This window comes from Alligator sinensis, unplaced genomic scaffold (genome assembly GCF_000455745.1).
Source record: "Alligator sinensis unplaced genomic scaffold, ASM45574v1 scaffold886_1, whole genome shotgun sequence".
In the NCBI taxonomy this organism is placed as follows: domain Eukaryota; kingdom Metazoa; phylum Chordata; order Crocodylia; family Alligatoridae; genus Alligator; species Alligator sinensis.
This window is the reverse complement of record NW_005842040.1, coordinates 1,585,823-1,604,293: the sequence shown is the minus strand read 5'-3', so window position 1 is coordinate 1,604,293 and position 18,471 is coordinate 1,585,823. Positions and strand designations below refer to the sequence as shown.

Here is an 18,471-nt window from a genome sequence, read left to right as displayed (position 1 = left end):
TTGAGGTTTCTGCAGACCTCTCCAGCAGCTTAAAATGTCTAAACCTACAGCATTTTAGAAAATGGGTCTGGTTGCTAGGGGCCAGCCACGGTTACTTTCACCCTCTATGCTGTGTGTGAATGCTGTGAGCACACCCTCTATGCTGTGAGCAGACCCCATACAGACCCCTGGGGTCAGGACCAAGAAGGGAGGTTACCCCAGCAAGCTCTACACCCCATGTATGTCCCAGTTCTGTTCCACAGTATGAGCAAAATGGAGGCAGGGGGGAGGGGAGGAAGCGTGCATGGGGAAGCTAGGGCATGGCATATGCAGGTCTGCAGTAGATAATGAGGCTACCACTACGCCTGAGCAGCCCACACCAGGGCACCAGCTGTCACTTCACCCTGTGCTCAGAATAGGGGCAAAAGAGTAGCCACCTGAGTGTTCCACACTGGAGTGCCCTTGGGTATTTCTATACTGCCTTTCAGTCTAATACAGGGGTGCTCAACCCCCTGTCCGTGGGCCAGATCCAGCCATGACATCCAGCCCACAGGGGTTCCCACCAGTCTGAAAATTTGGTGGCAGGGGAGCGGTGGCAGCAATTGCTGCTTCCATGCTGCCAAATTTCTGGACCCATGAGGAGACCCATGGGCCAGACAGCACACTAGATTGCCATGTGGAGGTGGCCTCCAGCTCAATCTGGGCACACAGGGGCTGGCTGAAGATGGTGCAGGCCCTGAGCTGCAGCATGGGGCTGATTGGGGGCAGCACAGGTCCCAGGCGAGCGGTGTAAGGCTCCAATTTGGGGGTGCAGGGCTGATCCTGTCACACAGGGTCCAATCCTGCCTGTAGATTGGCCCTGTGCCACTCACTCAGCCACAGCACCAACAGGTTGAGCACCTCTGTTTTAATATAAAGTGTTGATATTCCTTTTTCCAAGGTTTCTTACAAACTCTGGGCAAAGCCTCTTAAAAGATACTTTAGGCGAAGGAAGGGGGAAAGCTTTCAACCTAATAACAATATAAATTATGACATTTGGACTCAGTAGGCAGTCCATTTAGACACAGGGACTTCTAGTCCTCAAAACAAAAACAAGCAAACCAACGTTGCTTTCCCTTTCTGTACATGCCCACCATCAGTTCAAACTAGAGGACTCCTCAGTGCCTGCTAATTATTGCCAAAGCTAACCTTGTAAAACTCATATTGGGCCCAAAATGGAATGAGGATTCTGAACACAGGACACATCTCTACATGTGCTTTAATGCTCATTAGCATATTTTAATGCACATTAAAATGTCACTAAAAACTGTGCTATTTAGTTAATGCACATTAAAATAGGCTAACATTAAGCATTTAGTTAATGCACATTAAGACAGACTAATATGCATTTTCCTAGTACCTCAGGGTTCCTATAGATGTGCATGGAAATACTTACAATGTGTCAGAGCAGACTCAATTAATTGAGTCTGGTGGAGCGTGCTAATTAGTATGCTCTAGCCAGCCTCTGTCTCATGTACCAGTATGCTCATGCTTCAAAATGGTGGTGGGTCACTTTAACTAAACCTCATTGAACAAGCTTTAGTTAAAGCACCCCCACTACCATTTTGACGTGTGGGGATGCTGATACATGAGACACCACAGATACTTTAATTAAAGCAGCTCTCAGAGCCACTCTAATTAAAGTGCTGCACTCTCCCCCCACCACACCCCCCGATGTAAAAATGCCTTCACAGTAGAGGTACTTGATTTAATGTGCATTAACTAAAGTGCGTTAATGCACATGTAGACACGCCCACAGTGTCACAATGAGCAAACTGCAAGGCCTAAACTTTGCCTTCAGATATGTACATACAAAACTCCTAGTGAATTCATTTAAAAGGAATTCCTTCTGTGTACCCCAGAGGCATAACAGAGCAGCTCTGCATCCTGGGAAGTGGATATTGTTGCCTATTTTTGTGGCCTTCCAATCCCTCCTGTTCCCCAAGGGTGATGCCCAGAGCAGCTGCCCTGGTTGCCCTACATTATTTATGCTACTGTTCAGGACAGCATTCATCTTATCATCCACCTTTGAGTGCCTGCCTTGGGTTGGCCTGGACAACACAGGGAAAGTGCAACACAGTTCCAAAAGGTCACAAAAGGGCTTCTTTTTTTTTGGATACAGATCATTTGTCCATTCAGTAAAGTCAAATATTGGAATAATTTTTCAACAGTTAGTAGAACAGACTGCATAATTTTTATGTCTGAGTTTAACAGAATTACACTAAGAAACTATATAATATTTTACGAACCACAGCCACTAACCTTATTCTTCAGTATTGAAATGGTCTAATACAACTATGCTCTGATCACAGTCTATGCATGGAATATAGGCTTTAAGTAAGACTTCTCAACTTCTGGAATCTAGAGATTGCCAATCTTAATTAATTTCTCTTAAATAAATATTCTGGTTTGTTATAGTGGGCTGAGCATTGTTATTAGTGGCATTTCCAGAGCCTTGATCCCCAGTCAGGACCAGGGCCCCTTTATTCAAGACCCTGCAAACATAGAAGCACATTGTGTCTATACCCTTGTTAAGATTTCTTTAGCAGTTATGCATATTAAGTACCTCTTTCTGTAGGTCCAACCTTCAAAAAAGTCAAAAAACTTTAAAGCAAAAGATCGAAATATATATACTTACGAGAAAACAGAATTGCATAAACCACAACATGGGTGATTGGGCATGGGTGATTTATCAGTAAAAACAACAAAGACATACAGGAGACTCAGAGAAAGTTGTTCATTATGCTGCCTTTCAGAAAAAAATATCTAGAGAAATTTCTTTTCAGAGCAAGATCAATTGAACCAGCAGCATTAACCAACAGCAGAACAAACCAGGCAAGCAACAATTTACAATGTTTGGGTATTTTTTGACAGATCAGATCATCTCACAAGTCAGCACTGGGTTTTTCATACCTGGCATTTGAATTTTCTGTAGCAGGAGCTGCTAAAATACATCTTGCAAGCCAAATGTGACTCCTAGTCTAGTAAACAGGGCTTTTGACAAAAGGACACAGCCGAAACAGATTGCATGTTTCAAAGTGAAATACTTCATACTGATCTAGGAAGAAGGACTGAGCATTGTGTGACAGAATCTGCTGTGTCTCAGGGATACAGTTGTATTTTAAAGACAAAGTAATAGTTAATCTGTTCCATTTAATGGAAATTAGGTGTTGGATGCGGATTTAAATGGAAGCTGAGGGTGATTGGGCTGGGCATTGTGTGCAGCCCTCAGGCTTCAGTTCCAATAAAAAAGCAATATGGTCCTTTGCCAAAGTTCAGGTAGCTCCAAACACAAACTCATAAAATACTGTTGTTAGCATTTCCACACCAGATAAAACTTATTGATAAAAATATGCACAATTTTTAAGGCTGAGTTCACATTCAACAACCTTGATTTTTCAGCAGCAGATCTGTAATACAATCATTACTCATTAGGTCTGGTCAATGCAATGAACAACAATTTCTTTTGGTGTAGCATATCTGAAGAAACATTTTGCCTCAGCTGTGGTGGGAAAATTTTGCCTTCTAGGGCAGATATTGTGAAACCTCTGTCTTCTCTCTTTCAAAAACCTGTCAATATTGTTCAAATTGAACTTTTCACGGATTCGGTGGTTGATTGCTCACCTAATCTGGGAAATAATGGGGAGGTGGTTGAAGCCCTGCCTGAACAGTTGGCGGTAAGTGAAGAGTGGGAGAATAAATTCTGCAAAGTAATTTTCAAGGATTCTATGGTGGTGTGAGAAAGAAACTGGTGGTATTTTATGACATATATATAGCAGCCTGAAGAGCTTCCTGTGCTAAAGACAAGGTTACACTTTGCTATAATTTTTCTTATTCATCTTTCTAAGTTTAACCATGATGAGAAACATTTTCATTGACAATGGCATGTATCTATTGATCACTTTCTCCATGAAAATGCAGCCATCTTTTGACTGAAACTGTTTAACAATTCACATTAGCTTAAACAGGAAATAAGAAAGAAAACGGAGTTTTTGCACTATACAGTATGTTTCTGCCCCACCTTTTTTTGGGCAACTTCCTAACTTAGCAAACCACTCCAAATATTTTGCGTTATTAAGACAGCATTTCTGTAAAGTGATCAAATTTTGATTTTGACACCTTGGATGGTCATTTAAAGACATGTTTCACTGTGGCTAATTTAATTTTGCAAGAGCCTAAGGACCTCTATCTGATCTTACACTGGTGTAAGTTGAAAGTTACTCAACTGAAAGATTCTGCAGTAGTGCTATATTAATAATGTGTTTAGCAGTCGGAGGATGGATGTTAATCCACTCTGTTCATTAAAGATACCTGGTAATAAGAAGTTAATTGGTGCAAAGAGATTTCTAAAACTATTTTACAACTATGTACACAACTAAATATAAAAGTGAGCAAAATCATTTTCCCCATCTCCCCAAAAGAGATAGAACAATAGTTACCATTTTTGTAATACATCTTCTTAGCACTTTACAAACATTAATTTATTAATCTCTACACACATCCCAATCAGGAAGAGTAAATATTTTCATTCCCTTTTTTACACATGAAGAACTAAGTCAGTGACACATCCAAGGACACAGTAGGAGCTAATGTCAGAGGCAGTTAGAATTTAGTATTTCCTGATGCCCATTCATACGTTCAGAGAACTAGTCGCTACTTTTGTAGGGACTAGTGAAAAAGTTGAAATGCATCACACAGCAGTTGATACAATAACACTGAAAAAGTACAAAAAAAATACTTATACAAAATACTCAGTGAATGGAAAAGTTCATCAGAATAAGTGTAATTCTACATTATAGAAAAAAAATTTTTTAAAGAATAAACATACACTCAGCAAAAATGTTATCAAATTCACATCTTCAGAACAGTGACTAATAATACAGCTGCAGAACAATGATTAGATTAAAGAACTATTTTAAAAGCTGGCTTCAAAGTAATTGTAAATACTCATTTTGCAAAACAGCACATTTCACTCAGAGGGATATCCCCACGTAAAACCAGACAGCGTGATTGAATTGTCAGCTCCCACACATTCATATATGAAGATTCTCACGGTACCTACTGTTAATATTTCCTAGGACATTATGACTGTGGCAATTCTAAAACCAGCATACTTTAGGTCAAATTCTATGCTTATCTGTACAGACCCACTGACATCAATGAGATTGCATGTGTGTAAAAGAGGGCAGCATCTGGTCCAATAAAATTGAGGCTTAGCTTTCACTCATGCTGTTATAAAGCAGTAATGATATCACTGAAACCAGTGGAGTTACACCGGCATAAAACCAGTGAGAGTGAGATGAGAATAAGAACTTTTACCTTTCTATTCATTACATTTTCTTTATTTGGAAATTGTTTTTTAAGTAGAAAACTCTTGTAATCTGTTCTGTATGAACCTATTTGTTCCCTGAGGTACAGTAATGTCACACAGCCCAATCCTGCAGTCCTGACATAGGCAAAAAATCTATTTGCATAAATGGGAGTTTGCATGCATATTACTGTTTCAGAGTCAGACTCTACACCAAGTGAAGTCAACCTTAGTTTCACTATTGACTTTCCACAGCAGTGAACAAATGGTCTCACTGAATATGCCAAAAAACATACAATAATTAAAAAAACCCAAAAACCTAAACCCTAAAATAGCACACACTACTTATTTTAATATTACTGAGCGAGAGGTGAGTGGAGAGACATTTTAAAGAAAGTGATCAGAGCGGGTAAATAAAATGCAAGTGTAGTAGGGCCATACGTTTTTTAAGGCTCTGGGGAAAACATTTAAAAGCAAATGTGATACCATCTCCCCAGATATGGGTTTTCTGTGTTTTAATAATTTAGCCACTTAGGAAGACTTTAGGAATTGAAACACCCACAGAAAGTCTCTCTTGTGAATTACTGGTTAGAATATAGTGGTTCTGACAGGCCCAGGGAAAGGGCAGTATGGAGTAGCAACCTTTCGTGCCAAGTTTCAACTTTTTATAAGTATCAGTTCAGTACTGTACCTGTATTTCATTCATAATACAACAAAATTAACATGTTGCTATTATTGGAAGCAAATGTTCTAACACATACACATATAAAAAGTAAAATTTTCTTATGCTGCTATTAGTTTTCACAAAAATAAAGTCAATACAAAATGTATTTCTATCTTTGGTGTTTATATAGTGCCAGTCACCATAGTATCTAGGCACAGATGCTACAGTATACTGTTTGCTAGTAACAGTTGAAAAGTCCCATCAGTACTTTGCAACTATAAGGGACACTAACATATTTGGAACTGCCACAAAAATATTTAAGTAACTTGTTTAGACACATTTAAAATCCCAATAAATCTAAAATACCCATGTTCTGGTCTTAGAAAAAATAATCCTTTTTACTTCAGTAACACTCTATGCTCTCCTCGTGCTATATGTGAGGAGAACTCATATCTGTCATGGCTTCTGTAGCCACACATGTTGCACTCAAAAGGATCACGGAATCCATGGCATCCCATATGAATGGTAAACATCACATAATCCAAAAAGAGGACACGGCAGTGGTCACATCTGTAGACCCCAATGGCTTCACCTTCCTTATTGATGACCTTAAAGGCATCACGTGGACATATAGTTGGCGGCTTGATGATGTCATATGACCTTGGGAGCTCCTTCAAGGACTGGAGACCATTGCGGGCCTGGGGAGGTATCATTTGGTTTTGGTGGTAGGTATGATTCTGGCGCTCCTCATGGTTGCTGTCAGTGTCTGTGGAATCTTGACCACTGTTGTTTGGGGAAAGACCTCTGTCAGAAGACAGACTTTTGTCCCTCAGGTGGGCATGGCTCTTTTCTGTATCTTGTGAGTTGCCATTTGACATTTCAGAGCGGGTGAGTGGTATTGGATACAAGCTGTTGATGACAGGGACCATTTCAGAAGTGGGAGCTGGTGGGGTTTGCACAAGAGGACGCAGTGCTTCTGCCCCAAGGTAGGTGATGGCATTATTTATGGCTTGGTCCATCATACGTCCCTGCATCATCTCAGTTTCCTTTTCATACATGTAACTTGAACTGTAATTAACATCAAAGCTATGTCGCTTTTCACCTACAAGAGAAAAAAGAAATTAAATTTACTGAGTGAATTCTGTCTTCACATTTTAGGATACTTTTCTATATAACAATAGTCCCTAGACAAGAAAGATTTGAATTTTAGCTGTCTGCTCCTTGGATCAAGGATGCTGTTTGCGTAAGTGAAGTAGTTTTCCAAATCAGAAGCTTCTGGTAAAAGAGATGTTAATTTAACAACCTGGTGTTCCTGGCCAATCCATCACTGAATTTTGATCGGTCCAGGATTCAGAGAAAAAAATTATTTCAGCAAAAGTTTTCAAAGATTCAAAAGATTTCAAAATTGCTACCTGTTTTTAAATATAAAATGTGAGCATCAATATGTGAAAAAGTTGTTAAAAGTGTCAATCATAAACAAAATGTTCTATATTAGGATCCTTGAATATTCCATCTAGTTTTTAAATCGTCTCCTCAGAAACTATAACCTCCTATAACAGGGAGAGCAAACAGGAGTTCCTGACTGGATTTTCTTTATACTGTTTATTGATTTTTACACGCTTGATATATTTTATTTTTATTTGTCTCTTTATAAACATAGTAGTTGGAGTGCCCCAGTGACAAGATTATGTAGGGGTAATGGAAAGATTTTGCCCCCCAGGTTTTTTTTGTATAGAAATCCTTAACCAAGCTTTTCATTTGCAATTTTTAAAATTCAATTTGGACCTGATTCTTCAGTTTAGTTTTATGCCAGGGCAACTACTGACTTTTGTGCAGTTATGATAGCATGAAAAGGGAGTAACACAGTGAATTATCATTATGTTCACTATATTTTAATAACTTTAAATTAACAAGTATTTATGCATATTCCCAACCTAGATGGACAGCATTGCACAGATTCCCTAGGAGTGAAGCGTCTTAACTTTAATTCTGAGAAAGCTGTTATATACCATAGATATGATAATTATGTATGAAGGTATGTATATAGAGAAAAAACCTGATATATTTGTAGTCACCTTAATATAGGACTTTATTTTGACTAGCTATAATAGTCGCACAGGAGAGCAAAAACTGTCCCTGCTCTGGTTATGTTAAGGATGTGTGCACTGAGGATGTGCGCACAGTGGGAATGACAGTAGGGTAAAAGGATTACACACCTGTTTCCTTGCAGACCTGATAGCCAGGGATGGGACAAGGAAAGATAGCACTGGCCCAGACAGGTACTGCCCCTATATGCCAGGTGCAAAGAGAGAAAAAAGTTGCATCCCAAAGGAGGCAGAAATAGCTTCTTCTTTTTTTGGATGTCTAGAAATACATAACTGAATTCTGTGGTTAAATAAAACTTACGATTGTTCATAGTTAACAAAAGGGACAAGCCTAAAGGTTCACGTGCAAGTGACTTGAAAACATCAGATCCACTAATTTTTGAGTTACGGTAACTTGAATAGGACAGATGTTTATCAGTCACCTGTCAACATTATGACTCAATGTATATGAAACTCATCAGGTTTCACTGCAAAGATAGCAAAACCAGGAGCTCACGTTTCTTTTATAAAACACTTAGAAAAAAGGTTAGTGAACCACAAGAATGTAACTGCTTCCAACCCTCAACAAAACTTATGATCCAGCTTCTACTCAAAAGGAACCAAAATGGTATAACACATTTGGATGACTCATAACACCAGTTCTAGATGAGCAAAATATTTAATTAAAAATTAAATTTAAAAAGTAACAAAATAAAAAATATACAGAACCTTACTGTAAAACTCACGATTAAAACCCAGTGGTCATGTAAGACATGAAACAAAAGCCTTGACCCCTTATGGTTACTGAAAATCTCACAGTATTTTTCCCATGGGGAATGTGAGCCCTGATGTCTTTCTCAAATTCCCACTGCAGTTATTTTCATTCTGCTTCCCTAAAAATAACAATTAGACAGAATATCCTTCTTCATTCTTTGGACTTAAATAGCTGTTCAGTGTTGCTCTGTACCTTTGAAAAGCTACTATGTTTTATACTAGAAGCAGCTCCATCTCAGCAGGGGTCAAAGAATCCCTATAGACAGTAGTGTATCAAGTTATTTAATTTGTAACGTACTGGGGGACAAAAGGTATTACATATTTTATAATCTACTATTAAGTGGGATTACTATCAGATTTTACAATCATAGGAAATAAATGTCCCCAAAATTAATATGTTCATTTATAGCAAATTAAAATATGACAATGTAATATTATAGAAACAATGGGCCAAAAGGGACCTGGAAGGTCATCAAATATAGGCAAATGGACTGTTTCACTGTTTTGGCTTTGGTTTATGTCAACATCAACTCGTTGCTAAAATCTGACAAAAGATGGAACAAAACCCAATTTAATAAAGACAGCAACTGGAGGGAAAAGAACAGCAGGTTGGGAACAAGGATTTCATAAATTAACAATAGCATGGATTTACAAAGTAGCAATACACTTTTTTACAACCTTGTGGAACAATGCTAGTGATACCTGTGGATTAAATGAGTATATTGCTCCCACAGGAAGACAAAGATTTTATGAAATACTAAAATTGTAACCAAATTTAAGAACTAAATTCAGTGTCTCATACTCTTCAATTACTATGTAATGCACTACCCGCTTTAAGAAAAATCTTTGCTCATTTTATCTTTTTACCTCAGCACAGTGCAAAACTTTCCCCTTCAGAATTCACACGATTGTACAGTATATGACACATACCCATGTGTTGCTCAGTGATGCTGTCTTACTCTACAGTGGTATGAAGATTTTTGCAACTTGATGAGGTGCAGACCCTGAAAACAGGGAGTTAACCTGCATCCTGTTGCTCTGTTAACCAAGGCAGGCCATTTCTCATTAGTTACCTGACACAAAGAGTTAGTGGTAACTGCTGAAGTGCCAAAACTACAATAGCACTTTTACCACTTGTGACAAATATATTTTTAATAATGCACTCAAAATGGAAAGGACCTCATATAAGGAAGGAACAAGTAGTACGCTACAGGTTAGATGCTCCGTTTAACTGGCACAATTTCATTGACTTCCACAGAGTTACTCTGATTTATACCAGCTGAGAATCTGGACCACTGTAAGTTCTATTTAGGAGTGAGATGTCACCAGGACAGTCACTTGGGAGAGCTAGTTTATAGTGGGGGGGATCCCACTCTGTATTAATCTTACAGGGCATCAGCTCTGCTCAGCCATTTTTTTTCTGGAGCATTAAATTAATTAGGAATTATGAAGGGACACAGTTTGCAAGTTTGGTAGAAAGGCAGACACAATAGAAACCTGGTGGGAAAAAGGGAAGGGCAAGATGGAAAAATTCCACCCAAATATTAGTTCTCTCAAAACTCAGGTGAAAGCCGAAGGCAGATAATAAGACACAAAGTAATGGTATCAAGCAGGTTAGAGCTGTCAGGGATATGGTTTCCCTGTTTGCATATTTACTAGTAATTGTAGCTGTACACACCCACAAAAATTATTTATGCAGTGTGGCTACTACTGGGCAGAATGAGAGAAGCTGTATTTTAGAACCATTTACATGACAGGTTGGAATTTGTCCTAAAATAATGCTTGTGTAAGTTTTCAGAGCATCATCTACTTAAGGAAGTGCCAATGTACACTTTTTGTTCAGCAGGCTTTTTTCATAGAAATGAGATTTGGCAAGCTGTCTGGCTTACATTTCCCTATCCTTCCTTCCTGAGGAAATGCAAAAAATCAGCACTCATTCTGAGAACTCTGTTTCCCAAGAAATCACAAAGCTGTCCTGGCAGATTTTCACTCCTACACATGCAGTTCAAGATGTCACAAAAGTCAAATCAAGGTCGGACAGACTGCTGCTGCAAACATGCTTCCCAAGGATAAAAGGGAGTGAGTCATTTTTCACATGTTACCCAGCAACATCATACCTGTAGTTGAGGTTCTAGAGAAACAGCAAGTTTCAGGAATCAATGTCTTTGTGTCTTGATGAGAACCACCACTGGCCCTCTAACCTGTCCACAAAATCTCTTCTTCATACCACAGCCTCAACATGTGCTATCAACAGACTCCATTACTGGAGCACTACAAAGAATCTTTACAGGCTTCCATCCTGCAAGGTGATGAACACATGGACCCCATGCAGCAAAACTCTTCAGCGTATGCTTACGTTTATGCACATATTTTAGTGCTACTGAAGTCAAAGTTCAGAAGATGGCTATGTGTTTGTTTGCCCCACATGTAAAAGAGTGTTTAGCACCTCACAGGAATCACCCTCTGTCAATAGCGAAAAGAAAAATCTGAAACTGCTCCTAATGCTAAGAAAAGTGCTGATGAACATGAAAAGCACTGTTTTCATGCTTTTTTGGTATCACAATGTAGCCTGCATAGCCTAATCCCCACAGTCAACATTTTCAAATCTAGATACCTAAAGGTAGGCTCTTCTAAATCTTTACTTCAGTAGCCAAATATTGTACAATGCTTTCATTTTCAGATGTGCTAGATCACGGAAGCCAGTGTGAGCTCAGTACCTTTGATAGACAAGTCACTTTTATTTCAGCATCTACATGTGAATTTAGGAGGCTACCTTAAACTTCCTAAGATTCGGAAAATTTGGGTCCACAAGTTCAAGAGGGATTCTTGGTACTTATGCAGTTATGGACCAGTCTAAAATAAGCTGTTCAAGTTCTCTAACAGTTGATTTTTACCACTAGTTTCTCCCTGTTCCCCCCTCCTCTCCTGCAACACATGCATGAACCAAAATTGCCAGGGGGCAATATTTGCAACAGAAAATGTACATGAAGTAAAATAAGCATCCTATTCCATATACATGCCCTGAAAAAAATAATGTCTAGGACAATATTAGCACTAGTTGCATAACTGCTGCCTAATTAAATTTGTAACGTAGAACATGGCTTCATATAGTCCAAAAATAAGGTTCAATATTATTTTTGCTAAAGGCAAATAAAAGAAATATGATCAGCAGAAAGAAATAACAGCATCTGTCATAGATGGAGATAAAAAAATTGCTATCAAATTTAGGATTGTTTAAAGATGTACTCTAGGATTGGTTATCTACTTCAATTTAAATACCATGGTATTTAGCTTTCTATATAAACTTACAAGAACTCTAGCTACACAAGAGCAAAGTAGTACCATTATTTCAAAAGTAAATGCATTTTAAAATTATATTAATTTCTGCAGAAACATCATAGCTAGTTTAGCTAACAAATATTATAAACTATAGTCAGATACGTTTCTCTGATAATTTGTTAAAAATTATTGCTGAATGCTCAAGTTTCAATATAGCTGAAATGAAATGAAAGCATCTATAAACTTTAACAACAGAGAGTATCAAGTTATGTCTAACCTTGCTGTTTAAGATTTCCAATTTGCAAAACACTGAATAAAACTCAGCCCTAAATAAATTCTATGGAAGTGTTCTGTAGAAATATTTGTTTAATTAGGGCAAGAAAGAGTTTGACACTATCAGGGTCATATTTTTAAAAATGACTTGCAAAAATTAAATAATCTCCTGCCTTTGGGCATAATTCTGAACAATGCTGGTTGCCTCCTGCAAGGAGGAACTGAGTACATTCTCCATTGCCTACAAAAAGGCTGGAGGGCACTCAGCACCTATCAGGATCAAGCCATTAAGTTCTTTTCCAGCAAAAGCCTGACTGAGTTTCAAACATATTCAATTTGAAAAATGCACTAGAAAAATGTGTATTTATAAATAATATTAATGTATACAAAATACAGTATTAATTTATCTCTATTTCTTATTTAACTAACTGAAAATTTTCTGAGGTCTATCAAATACCTATAGGCAGTAAGTGTAAACATCATGGAAAACAGAAGTTACCCTATTTAAATAAAATATGAACTAGCAAAAGTCCTTCAAGACTGCTATTGTTCTGCTGATTAACAACCCTCACATATTTAACTGCAGCATGTGAAAAGACTTTTATTCTTACCAATAAATTTCTGAGGCATTGAACTTTTTCGCTTTGCCACGTTGCTCGCTAACCTGTCCAACACGAGTGCTCTTTCACTTCCCATCTCTGCTTTGATGTGCCTTGCCTCCACGCTTGCTAGTTTGGAAAATGTGAAAAGAACTCCACGCTTGCTAGTTTGGAAAATGTGAAAAAAAAAAAGACGTAGGTGAAAAACAAAAAAAAAAAAAGGAAGAGATGAATGGTTTTAACTCCAGAGTTTGCCACTCTAACTGGAAGGAAACAGTTTGGAGATATGATGTAACTTGTTTTGTTGTTTTCCTGTTGTTCTTGTTCTTGTTCCCTGTGTCTTGGGCACCAGTTGCGGTCAGTGGAACCAAGCACAGAAACACATACAAATCTTGCAGTCTAAAGCTCATGCAGGAGAGCGTAGCCCATACAAAACCAATATCTTCATTAGCAAGAGGAAGTGTAAAATAAACAGGGTGGACGAGGTTGGTTACAAAATATAGATGGAGATATAACCTCGGTTCATCTTTCTTTTGGTTCTAAGTAACACTCTGTGGCACCTGCAGACCAATAAAGTTCTTCAAGACAAGTTAAAAAAGAGATACTCCATTTCTTTGTCATATACCAAAAATACATTTCTTTTAATACTATTCATAAACAGAGCTCCTTACTAAGCTAGCCACAAAGAAACGAGTACAAAATCTCTTTACATATAAGTTATATTTCTCTTCTTTTTATAAAAATTAACCCTCCAATAATAACTTACTTTCCTCCTCGCTTTTTTCCAGGTTCTAGAAAAAAAACCATCTAAATGATAACAGCATAGAATCCAGTATCCTTAAAAATAATCTTTTTGTTACAGCTGAAATTAACTGGCCATATTTTACCTTTGCAAAATATTTTTAACAGTTTTTCAGAGCTATTTAAAAATTATCAAATTGCCCAAAACCTATAAACATAGGAACACCATGCAGGTATCTTGTTCTATGTAATGTTCATTTAATCTAGTGGCTTCTGATGATTTTAAGTAACTTACCATTTTCTAAAGTAAGACTCTAGGTGTACTAGCCAGTGCTCACCATCTCACACCATGCATGCTGTCAACCTCACAGAGACTGTGCAGACGTTTAGATTGGACAAGCTAAACCTATTATGTTTGCCACCTCATCACAGTACTGCTAGACTCATTTTGAATTTAACTGCTGTAACTCCCCCTAAAATTTAGTTTTCTCCACAGGGACAGGTTGTTTATTATTGTTGTTATTGTTGTTGTTGTTGTATCATAACTGTTCAAAAAATATATGCTATATGACCTGATAAATGTGTTTTAACAGGGGTTGTCAACCGGGGGGTACGCATACTCCCAGGGGTACTTGAGAAGGCCCTAAGGGGTACGCGCGGGTGGGCAAGGACAGAGCACCGCCATGCACCACCCTGCGCTGCTGTGCAGGCACCACCCACCCAGCTGGATATGGGGAGGAGGGGCAGGGGATGCTTGCACGCGATGGTTGCTGTCACACTGTGTTCGGCTGCACGCCACCCTCCCACTCCGTGTCCAGCTGCTGGGGGTACACTGATCCAAAAAGACTGAAAACCCCTGCATTATAAAAAAGCAGATAGAGTGTTTCATTGTGGATTTTTCTATTTGATGAAAATGTTTAACTGAAAATACAAGTATCAGTATTACCTCTTGAGGAAACTGTTTGCGTTTTTTAGACTATAATGTATTAATGTTCCATCAGTAGTAAGTGGCATTTATAAAACAAGTAATGCTACATTAAACATTAAAATACTAGAGATAAAACCTAGCATGGTTTTTGGGCTAAGGTGTTTTGTATTTACCATTCCTCACTCCTAGGATTCTTCTGATAGGTATAGGAATAGGAGCTGAGAATGTGTACTTAAAATAAAGTAACATGGAGGGAAGAACCAAAAAGAGGAAAATGTTTGAGAGGTGTAGGGGTGCCTGAGAGAATAAAAAGAAATAGAAAAAGCAAACAAAAATTATTATACATTCTGGTAGGATCTGGGAAGAAAAAAACCAAAAAAGCAGTAATGTTATCTCACAGATTTATTATGTTCATTCTTGCTTTGATGTTTCTCATTGCAGTGAAAACCTGGGGAAAATGCTCCTAATTGGAAAATATATTATTATTATTATTTGGCTTGTTTTGGGTGTTCATTGGGCACATCTACATCTGCCCCCAACTGTGCAGTTGTTACTGTGCAGTCATTTAGTACTTGCTTTAGCAAATATGGGTATTTAAAAAAAAAGTACTTGGTTTAGTACTTTAGCTAGTACTAAATGACTGTGCACTAACCATCATTAGTAGATTGACAAAAGTAATTAGCTACTGCAGGAATTGAAGAAAATCTGGGGCATAAAAAATATAAGCATAATATCATTTTTATAATTAATATGGAAAGTAACAAAATATTTTCAATATCAATATCAATTATTTGAGATGTGTTGGGATTTCACAACAGTTATCAGAACAGCAGTACATGAACTGTACATTGACTCTATTATAAGACTAGGGACCCTTCAGAAATCAACACTGATGTGCTCCTTAAAATACTGCGGAAGATGATATCTTAAACTCATAGACACCTTGTTCTTAATTATACCCACGGTAGTGATTATACCCCAGCTTCCCAGGTACTGGAGTTAAAAAAAAAAAAAGATCAAATATTTGGTAAATACCAGCCAACAGAAGCTGAATGAGTGGTATGACTTTATTTAGCCCTATCATTTTTGCTGAGGTCACAGATGGAAATCAAAAGAAGGCAATGCAGTAACATTAAAGGCATGGACACATGAGTAAGTTACCACAAAAAGTAAATAGGGTCAGACCTTACAGCTACTCCTCTGTACCTGCCTGTGTGCATGCTCTTACCTCATGATTAATGAAAGGTAGTCCACAGCAGCTCACCTGTCTTTCTTTGAGGGATAAGATACTGTGGGCTAGTTATCATTTACCTTAGGATAAAAGCATGCACATAGAATTATACAAATAATGTAATAAGAGACATATATTGCCACAAAGAGCTTACAGTCTAAAAGGGAAAGCAGAAAAGAGTGGGAGTGGTAAAAGAGGATCACAGAGGGGAAGTTACTTTCACAAGATCATACAGCAGGTTGGACCATGGTAACCTTACTATAATGGAATAACTTTATTTTACAGTATCATACCTGGATACTGCAAGTATTTGGTGCATGGTTTAGGCAGGAAAGAAATCTATCATGAAAGAAGAACACAGATACTTTTAAAGTAATGCAGACTTGCTAAGTGGCAACAGTTCTTGTGAGTGATATTTTTTATCACTCACAGGTCTCTTGAGAGACCCGAGGGAGGGTACTTGGTACCCAAAGTCTTATCTATATCCTCCCAACTCTATAGTTGATTCATTTTTCCAGGATCATCATAGCTACAATATCACCCCAACTCTACCATGACTTAAACACACTTTGGGTGTGTCTACACTTTAATGAGCACTAGTCTATTTTAATATGCATTAAAGCACCACTAAAAATGTGATATTTAGTTCATGCACATTAAAATAGGCTAATGTGAATTAAGGGTGTCTGAAAGCCGCTCTAATTAAAGTGCCCACAGCATCACATGTATTCAATGTCCTGTGCTTCAAAATGGCAGCGGGGACACTTTAATAAAAGCTCATTCAATGCCCATTCAATGAGCTTTAATTAAAGTGTCCCCACTACCATTTTGAAATGCGGGGACACTGAATACATGTGATGTGTAGGCTGCTGGAGTGTGTTAATTAGAACACTCCAGCAGAGTTGCAGCATACTCGATTGAGTCTGCTCTGGCGTGTGCTAATTAGCACGCACCAGAACAGAGCTCCATCACATGTATAGGTGCCCTAAGTGTCCTTTAAAAACCATGCTCTTTAGTTACTGCATGTTAAGACAGGCTAATAAGGTACCTATACATGAGTGTGGAGCAGATTTGATTAGTCGAGCATGCTGGAGTGACCATGCTCCAGCTAACATCCATGCCTTGTGTATCAGCATCCCTGTGCTTCAAAAGCTTGTTGAATGAGCTTTAGATAAAGCACCCCCACCACCTTTTGAAGCTGGTAACACTGATCTACAAGATACTTTGGGTGCTTTAATTAAAGGGGCTCTTGGAGCTGCTGTAATTAAAAGCCTCTCCCCCCACATCTAGAAAACATGCATGGATGCCTATTACGTGCATTTTCCTAGTACCGCAGAATGGAGGCACTAGATTTAATGCACATTAACTAAAGTGCGTTAATGCATGTGTAGACTCACCCTTTATGAGGTATTAGATGTAGGCCAATGTATTTTTGTTGCCAATAATCAACAGTAGAAATAATGTAAAATATACCAAAAATGAAGTATCATCCTCCTCTAAGCTATTGTGCGGCATTTTTTGTTCATTACAAAATACGTTAATACTTACTTGTTTACTGTTACTGTCACTAGTATGAGATGAGTTTCAGTCAGTACTAAGCATGACTCACCAAACCTCAACTTTAATAATTTTTTAATGTTTATACAGCATTTTGAAAATGTAAAGTGCTTCATAAGTGCTCAGTATCAAACTGTTTAAGGCCTGAAATCTAGCTACGAATATGACTCATAGGATAGCAGAGTCTGATTCATGCATGTGTTTCTCTGGTTTCATGGGGGTACAACCCCATTGATTTATATATATGATAAAGGTGCCTTAAAAATAATTACTTTTCTATTGTGATTTTTTTTCCAAATTGTCCCAATGAGCCTTTCAAACTTAAAAAACCAATACAAATATAAACAAAGATCACTTTATGGGGTGCTAGCATTCAGCTTATTCTAGCATAAGACAGTATTGAAATACTACATAACAATTTTCATGAGAAAATGTGCGAAAGACAGAATATCAGCAACAGTAGAAACTGCATAGGAAAGACAGATAGACACAATGTAATTAGCTAAATTGGATTTTAACCAGGACTTTTGGATTAACTCTTGCATACAGTGCCATGAGATCTTCAATGCCAGGATGTCAGTTTATACCTCATCCAAAAGCTGGAGCATCCCATAATTCAGTAATTGATGGCACCAAGCTGGGATATTGGTTCAACACTAATATAGGAGGAAAAGTAGCTCTACTGAATTCCTGGTGCCATTTCTTATGCATCCTGGAGGTTATCTTTTAAAGTTTTCCAACCAAGTTCTGAAACAGCCAACACCCAATAAGCTTGTAACTTGCAGGTTCATTGTATAAAGCAGCATTGTATTAATAGGAAGAATAAAATGGGAGCATCTACGTGAGATAATACATCACCATAGCAATGAGCTACAGTGATGTAGCTCGTTATGGTGACATAGCATCGATGAGCACAAACCATGACGCCAATGCTATTGCACAGTAGCAATGAGCTCAGCAGGGTTGGAATCGACCTATGTGCTGCTGTGACTGCGTGGTAACAGTGGTTAGTGCT

At 38.0% G+C, this 18,471-nt stretch overlaps 1 protein-coding gene across 2 annotated transcripts in view; it reads right to left on the bottom strand.

The window, feature by feature from the left end:
• Nucleotides 1-6,342: 6,342 nt before the first annotated feature.
• IKZF3 (IKAROS family zinc finger 3) overlaps nt 6,343-18,471 on the bottom strand; it is a 59,609-nt gene continuing 47,480 nt past the window's right edge. Inside the window, exons 1-3 of one of the 2 annotated variants that reach the window (XM_025202928.1) lie at nt 14,036-14,104; nt 13,012-13,128; nt 6,343-7,092 (exon numbers count right to left, since the gene is read on the bottom strand). In XM_025202928.1, coding sequence (XP_025058713.1) covers nt 6,389-7,092; nt 13,012-13,096 — 789 coding nt within the window. In that variant the 5' untranslated portion in view covers nt 13,097-13,128; nt 14,036-14,104 and the 3' untranslated portion in view covers nt 6,343-6,388. Of the gene's footprint in view, nt 7,093-13,011; nt 13,129-14,035; nt 14,105-18,471 lie in introns of those variants that run through there. The other variant, XM_006022546.2, reaches the window with a different exon arrangement.